The sequence below is a fragment of the Rhodotorula graminis genome (assembly GCF_001329695.1).
Source record: "Rhodotorula graminis WP1 unplaced genomic scaffold RHOBAscaffold_7, whole genome shotgun sequence".
Taxonomy (NCBI): Eukaryota; Fungi; Basidiomycota; class Microbotryomycetes; order Sporidiobolales; family Sporidiobolaceae; genus Rhodotorula; species Rhodotorula graminis.
The window spans coordinates 578,886-586,495 of NW_017264934.1; the positions used below are offsets into that span (position 1 = coordinate 578,886).

The 7,610-nt window shown below is 64.3% G+C and overlaps 2 protein-coding genes across 2 annotated transcripts; both read right to left on the reverse strand.

Moving 5' to 3' along the window:
- Nucleotides 1–2,632: 2,632 nt before the first annotated feature.
- Nucleotides 2,633–5,163, reverse strand: RHOBADRAFT_53739 (uncharacterized protein; the record flags this gene model as incomplete). Its single annotated transcript, XM_018416985.1, has 10 exons — nucleotides 2,633–2,791; nucleotides 2,924–3,173; nucleotides 3,258–3,431; nucleotides 3,516–3,601; nucleotides 3,671–3,825; nucleotides 3,890–4,010; nucleotides 4,081–4,157; nucleotides 4,222–4,314; nucleotides 4,381–4,500; nucleotides 4,575–5,163. The coding sequence occupies 10 exons, from the start codon at nucleotides 5,161–5,163 to the stop codon at nucleotides 2,633–2,635; spliced, it is 1,824 nt and encodes a 607-aa protein (XP_018270849.1).
- A 311-nt stretch (nucleotides 5,164–5,474) lies between these two features.
- Nucleotides 5,475–6,401, reverse strand: RHOBADRAFT_66488 (uncharacterized protein). Its single transcript, XM_018418982.1, has 4 exons — nucleotides 6,319–6,401; nucleotides 6,052–6,247; nucleotides 5,873–5,981; nucleotides 5,475–5,780 (listed from the first exon to the last, which is right to left on the reverse strand). The coding sequence occupies exons 1-4, from the start codon at nucleotides 6,382–6,384 to the stop codon at nucleotides 5,612–5,614; spliced, it is 540 nt and encodes a 179-aa protein (XP_018270850.1). The 5' UTR covers nucleotides 6,385–6,401; the 3' UTR covers nucleotides 5,475–5,611.
- Nucleotides 6,402–7,610: the final 1,209 nt, after the last annotated feature.

The window sequence follows — 7,610 nt, forward strand, 5'->3', positions numbered from 1 at the left end:
GCGCGCACAGCTCCATGAGGCAGAGGTCTCCCAGCCTACCGCACGGCACCAGGACAATTTAATAGTATACATTGATGGTAATGGAGCCAGATTTGCGAAAATGCATTGGTAGCATGCTCAGCGGGACCATCCCCACGAGGCTGCACCTTCTTTTTCCCTCCAGCCGGCCGTGACACGGTTGGATTGGGCCGCCCTTGCAGGGCATAATAGAGTAAGCCACGCTCTGAATGGTTAGCTAGGTTACAGGTTGAACAGAGCTTGTGGCCCAGTTCTGCAGAGGCAAACCTGTTCCAGGCGAGCCTGACCGTCTTGGCCCCAAACTGTTTGCGCGCACAGCTCCATGAGGCAGAGGTCTCCCAGCCTACCGCTCGGCACCAGGACCATTTAATAGTATACATTGATGGTAATGGAGCCAGATTTGCGATATTGCATCGGGTCATGCTCAGAGGCGAACCTGTTCCGGGCGAGCCTGACCGTCTTGGCCCCAAACTGTTTGCGCGCACAGCTCCATGAGGCAGAGGTCTCCCAGCCTACCGCACGGCACCAGGACCATTGAATAGTATACATTGATGGTAATGGAGCCAGATTCGCGAAATTGCAGTGGTAGCGTACTCAGCCAGACCCAGGAACATGGCCCGGCAGCCTCGGACCTTCCCACCCTTAGGTCTGACTACAAAACGGCTCGCCGCTCACTTGACCCTGATCAGCCCATCAAGGGGGCACAAGGTACTCAACAGACCTGCAAGGCCTTAGGGCCGCTTAGGATTTGGGTCACAGGAAGACCTACTGCCAGGGGCTTGTCCTGTTGGTGGAAGGTAGTTGCAAGGTGATTGATGGGGCGGGAGAGTTTCAGGGCAAGTCGGTTACAAGATCCAGGTGTGGGGGCCTCGGACCTGCGGGGCCTTAGGGCCGCTTGGGATTTGGGTCACGGGAAGACCTACCGCCAGGGGCTTGTCCTGTTGGTGGAAGGTAGTTGACAAGGTTACTGATGGGGCGGGAGAGTTTCAGGGCAAGTCAGTCACAAGATCCAGGTGTGGGGGCCTCGGACCTGCGGGGCCTTAGGGCCGCTTAGGATTTGGGTCACGGGAAGACCTACTGCCAGGGGCTTGTCCTGTTGGTGGAAGGTAGTTGACAAGGTGAATGATGGGGCGGGAGAGTTTCAGGGCAAGTCAGTCACAAGATCCAGGTGTGGGGGCCTCGGACCTGCGGGGCCTTAGGGCCGCTTAGGATTTGGGTCACGGGAAGACCTACTGCCAGGGGCTTGTCCTGTTGGTGGAAGGTAGTTGACAAGGTGAATGATGGGGCGGGAGAGTTTCAGGGCAAGTCAGTTACAAGATCCAGGTGTGGGGGCCTTGTCGTGGTCCAGCCTAAGGGGCTGGGGGTTTCATGCCGCCACGCCTTGTTCCTGTAAGTGACCTGCCTTGTAACTCTACGACCCTAAGGTTCACCATGTGGAGCATCTTGCCCCAACTGGACAGGCCTGTCAGAGGAGGTTTTGTGACGGGCCAAATCGTAGTGCAGCCTAAGGGGCTGGGGGTTTCATGCCGCCACGCCTTGTTCCTGCAAGTGACCTGCCCTGTAACTCTACAACCCTAAGGTTCACCATGTGGAGCATCTTGCCCCAACTGGACAGGGCTGTCAGAGGAGGTTTTGTGACGGGCCAAATCGTAGTCCAGCCTAAGGGGCTGGGGGTTTCATGCCGCCACGCCTTGTTCCTGTAAGGGACCTGCCCTGTAACTCTACAACCCTAAGGTTCACCATGTGGAGCATCTTGCCCCAACTGGACAGGCCTGTCAGAGGAGGTTTTGTGACGGGCCAAATCGTAGTGCAGCCTAAGGGGCTGGGGGTTTCATGCCGCCACGCCTTGTTCCTGTAAGTGACCTGCCCTGTAACTCTACAACCCTAAGGTTCACCATGTGGAGCATCTTGCCCCAACTGGACAGGGCTGTCAGAGGAGGTTTTGTGACGGGCCAAATCGTAGTCCAGCCCAAGGGGCTGGGGGTTTCATGCCGCCACGCCTTGTTCCTGTAAGGGACCTGCCCTGTAACTCTGCAACCCTAAGCTTCACTGTGTGGAGCATCTTGCACCAATGCCGCCATTTGAGCGCAGGCATGCCCGCATGTCCGAGGCTGTGGTCAGCAGCAGAGCATGGTGGGCCTTCTTTGCTCCTTCCCTGGTGTAGCCCTCTCTCTCACTCTCTCCCTCTGCAGCCTACCTTCCCCTCTCACACAATGGACCTTGTGGTAACCTTGCTCCAGCCTCTGTGCTCCCTGCGCTAGTGGGCCAACGAGGTGTCCTGAGAGCAAGATAAACGTTCATGTTTTGCTTCTCTCTCCGTCTCTCTCTCTCTCTCTCTCTCTCTCCTCCGTCTTTTCTCACCTCCTGTCTGCAGAGCCCAAGTCGCTTCCAGCTGCCCTCCCAAACCTGAGCTTGTATTTTGACCTCGTTGCAAGTACTCAGTCTCTAGCTGGAGCTGCGCTCCTCGTGCGAGGCTCGCAGAAAGCGAAAGGGGCCCGGCCTTGAGACAGCTTACAGGGCACCGTGCACGGCACCAAAGGCATTGCGGAGAGAAAAGAAACGGTGGCTACGGCAGGGCAAAGCCAAAAGATGTCATGGACCTCGACCAGCTTGGTCACGCCGCGTCGACAACCTCGCCGCTCCACCGGTCCCCGAGCCTCCAACCCTCGTGATCATCTTGCCAGTCTGCCGATGCGGCTGCCCGTCGAGCGCGCGACAGGGCGGGGTCGGACCGCCAGAAGCGCACGAGGTTGTCGTCCGAGCAGGTGGCGAGCTGTGCACACGCAAAGAGGAATCAGTCGAAGCCCATGAAGGGGCACGTGCGCCCACAGTGCTCTGTTCTGCCCCTCAGGACAGAACAGACAGGACGCAGGTAGGTGGGAAGGAGGAGGAAAGCGGGACGCACCGACTCGTGGCCCCAGTCCAGCCCGCTCACCTCGCGCGTGTGGCCCTTGACCCTGACGGCCTCTCCTGCCGTACCCTGCCCCTCCGTGTCCCACATGAAGACGTCGCCCGAGCTCGAGCCCGTGGCGAGGTAGCGCGAGTCGGGCGAGACGGCGCAGCGGATGTAGAAGGTCGAGTAGCGCGCTTGCGGCGAGTGAAAGGTGGCGAGGGGGGCGGCGTGGGTGAGGTTGGTGGCCGAGTAGGCGTACACGCTGCGTGAGGGAGAGAGAGCGTGGTCAGGGACTGTGCGCCCTCTCGGGCGCGCGCCGACATGGCCGACGAGGGAAGGGACGTACTGCGAGTCGGTCGAGAGCGCGTACAGCTTGCGGCCGTCCGGGGCGAGCGTCATGTGCGAGATGCCGTGCGGGCGAGCCGACATGGTGCTGAGGAGCGCGTCGTCGTTCGTCTCGAAAGTCGCCGGGTTGATGCGCCGGCTGTGCGACCGCCGCAAGTCCCAGACCTTGATCGAGCTGTCGGCGAGAGGGACACGATGTCAGGACGAACGTCGCACAGGCAGGGCAAGGAGGGGCAGGGAGAAAGAGGGAGGGACGCACCCGTCGGCCGAGCCCGCCGAGGCGAGCAGGTTCTCCTGGTGGTACATGTACGCGACGGACGTCACACTCCTCGTGGCCGAGCGCTGCTGCGTGCACGAGGACCGAGAGTCAGCGCTGACAAGGATGAGGCAGAGAGGGAGAGAAGGTGGACGCACCCCTTTTGCCGTCTTGCCCCGCACGCCGTGCGCGTTCTTGATGTGGTTGACGGCGCCGACCGCGCTCGCGCCTTCGATGTCGACGTCGGCGTAGCCCTTGACGCGCGTGTCCCACACCCGGATCGTGCCGTCGCGCGAGGCCGTCGAGAGCATGTCTGCGCGGCGAGGTCGGTCAGCGACGACGCGAGGGGGGCGAGAACGGAAGGAAAGGGGACGCACAAGGGTTGTGCGGGTCCCACGTGATGTTCTTGACGGTGCCAGTGTGGCCGGCGAGGACGCCGATGCAGGCCTGCGTCTCGGTGTCCCACAGGTGGACGGTCTGGTCGCCGCTCGCGGTGGCCTGTGGACGAGGGGAGGATCACGTGTCAGTGCGAGGGTACGGATCGAGACGCAGAGAAAGATGGGCGCACGATGAGCGCATCGTCGTAGCTCCAGCTCAAGTCGAAGATGGCGTTGCGGTGTGCGTCGAACGAATGCCGAGACGGTCCTGCGAGGCGACGACGTCAGGGACGGCCCGAATAACTGGGACAGGAACGTGAAGGTGTGCTCACCTGCCGCCCACTGGTCCTCGTCGCCGTCGAGAAAGCTGACCGTGCCCTCCTCGTCCCCGACCGCGACGATCTTGCGCCCTCCCTGCTTGGCGCCTGTCGACTCGGGAGGCGGGGTCAGTGCTGCGGACGACGAGGGGCGAGGGAAAGCTCGGGACGCACCGTACGAGAAGGCGAGCGCGAACGGCGGCGCAAAGTGACGGCGCTGGTGGATCGACGGGAGCCTCGCGACGTCGGCCTCGTTGCTCGACACGATCGTCTGGAGCCACGGCCGCATCGACACTGCGGGCCCGGGGGCGTCAGAACCTTGAAGACGCAAGGCAGACAGAGAGAGAGGGAGAGAGAATGGGACGCACAGTGAGCCGTGCCAGCGCGGAAGCCCAACTCCCTCCTGCGCATGGCCTCGAACGCGCCAAACTGCTGCCCGGGCGCGACGAACGTCGGCTCGATGCGCGCCCTGCCCTCGCTGTCGCCCGTCCCGTACGTCCCGACGAGCTGCGCCGTGCCCAACTCGGCCCACGCCTGCGCCCCTCGCCGCGACGGCACCGAGTCGTGCGAGGCGACCCGCCTGCGCTTGGTGCGGGCCTCGCGCTCGTCACCATCGTCGCCGTCATCGCCACCGTCGACGCTCTCGTCGTCGAGGCCGTCGTGGGCGCAGGCGCCGTCCTCGACCCGGACGGGGCTCGTGTTGGACGCGTCGCTGAGCGGCGGCGCGTCCGAGCCAAACACGCTCGGCGCGTCGGCGGCGGCGGACGGGCTCGGGCTGCTCGTGGGCGGAGCGACTGGGGCAGGGGGCGTCGAGCGGAAGAAGCGCGAGTCGGCGAGGCTCGTCTGGCGGTACGTGGAGGGGCGCTTGGCGGACGAGGACGACGAGGCCGACTGGCGCGCGAGGTTGGTGAGGTCGGTGGCGAAGCGCGGGGGCGTGCTCTTGGGAGCGGGTGCCATCAGGGCGTCGCTGAGGATGGTCGGAGAGGGTGCGAGTGCGAGGGGGGGAGAGAGTGAGGGTGAGGGAGCGAGCCAACTCGCCGAACCTCGACGCGTCCAAGTCGCGCTCCAATGGCGCTCGCGCTTCCTCTGTCGCGCGCTTTGTGCAGCGACTCTTTGCAGTACAGGTGCAAGCTACTGTAGCTGTACCAGAACCAGAAGAGCTCGCAGCGGCGCTGGTGGTGAGCACGGAAACCCTGAGACTCGTCCGACCTGGACGTCGACTCGCTCGAGCCGACCTGCTACGCCGCAGCAACGGGAGCGAAAGAGAGTGACAGGGAAGGGCACAAGATGCAATGCAAAAGGAAAGTAAGGAAGAGACGCGCTGCTGCGCAACTCGCTCTGGCCGCGCCCGCCGACGTGGCCCTCGTCCACCTCGAGTCGGCATCGACGACGACCGCCTGAACGCTCAACCGCGGATCGACAGCCTCGAGAAGTGAGCCATCTCGAGCAGGTCGAGCTCGCCCCGGCCGCGAAACATGGTCTGGACGACCTTGCTCCGGGCGAGGCCGTTCAGGTGCTGCTTCTTGAGGTCGCGGTTCGAGAGCGTCGTGCGGACGTTGCGCAGGTCCCACAGCCTGTGTGCGAGCGCGCAAGAGGTCAGTGACTGCTCGGCGCTTGTGCGCTTGGGAGAGAGAGGCGAGAAAGAGAGAGAGAAAACGGGACGCACTTGACGCCGTTTTCGTAATCAGGGAATGCGTAGACCTTGTCGCAGTGGTCGCCGCGGTAGTACCGGCCCATGGTCGTCGGTGACAGCGCACCTGTCGATGACGTGTGGGCTGCAGGCGACGAGATATGAAAGAGGTGAGGCGCACGTTTTCGCACGAGGAAGGGAGCGGCGGGACGCACGTGCGAGGTCATAGCCAAAACTGAGGACCGCCTTGGTGCTCGAGCGGATGTCGAACACGGTGAACTGGTTCGAGGGAGCGGCGACGCGAGCGAGGATGAGGTGCGGGTCGAACGGGACCTGCGAGACGGTCATGACCGGGCTGTGGAGGAGCGCCTGCCAGGTCGACGCCATGCGGTCGAGGTCGTACGCGAACACCTGCGGGCACGCCGTGTCGCGAGTGAGTAGGCGTGCGACAATCTGACGCGGAAAACGAGAGCGAGGCGCACGCGTTTGTCCTTGCCGCCCGAGACGACCCAGTCCTGGTGCTCGATCGTCGAGATGCTCGTGATCATGGACGAGTGCTCGGACCGGATGTTGGCCGTCTTGATGTCCTGCGTCGCGCGCGACCTCGTCCAGAGGTACAGCCTGCAGATGCAGCGCAAGGAGGTGAGTGACTGGAGGACAGGCTCGGCTCGAGAGGGACGACGCACTTCTTGTCCTCGCCGCCGGTGATGAAGCGCAGTCGGCCTGCTCCTGGCAGCGTCGCGATGGCCGTCACGCCGCCGGCGGTGTGAGGGCGCTCGTCGAGCTTGCTCGGGATGAGCGCGGTACCCGACTGCGGGAGCAAAGGGCCTCAGGCGTGAGTGCCGCTCAGGAACGAGTCGGGATGGGGCATGCGGGACGCACAGGCGTGTCCTCGCGACGATACAGGATGACTTGATGCGCCGGTCGGGCGAGGTCCTTGCCGTCCTTGGCGCCGAGGTAGCCGACGAGGAGCGTGTCCTTGGTGTCGGACCACGCAAAGTCGTCGACGCGAAACTTGTCGTCCTTGCTCGAGTAGAGCTTGCGCACCGTCGAGGCGAGCGAGGTCGACTGGCAGGCGAACTCGACGATGTCGCCGACGTGCGAGACGGCGAGGAGGGATGAGCCCGTGTCGACCATGTGGCGCAGCTTGTTGCCGCGGCCGTCGAAGCCTGCGGGGCGCACAGAGTCAGAACCGGTCGTGCGCGAGAGGTGAGAGAGGAGAAGAAGGCGCACCGTGAAGCTGAGCGTTGCCGCCGCCCGGGATGAGGATCCTCGCGTCCGTCTTGCCCAAACCCGTCCCGAGCTCCGGCTCCTTGGCCTTGTCCCGCTTCTCCTTCTCCTTGCGCTCCTTCTCCTTGCGCTCCTTCTCCTTGCGCTCCTTGTCCTTCCTCGCCTTCTCCCTGGCCCTCTTGGCCTCGTCCTCACGCTCCCTCTCCCGCAGCAGCTCCCTTGCCCGCTCGGCCGTCCGCTCCTTGGTCCGCTTCTTGCCCGCCGTCGCGCTCGCCGCCGTCACCGCCGCCGCCGCCGCTGCTGCTGCCGCCGGGCGCGAGCCCGACCCCGACGGCTCAGCCGCCTCGGCGTCGCTGCGCGGGCTGACGGCGCGCCCGGCGTTGGCCGTCAAGCGCTGCACCTGCGCCGCCACCTCGAGCTGGATGAGGCGCTCGACCTCAGCGCGGCTCAGGCCCGCCTCGGCAGCGGCGACGGCCGACGGGCCAGGGGCGGACCCGCCGGGCGACGTCGACGGGCCCGACACGCGGCGCTTCGAGCCCGAGCC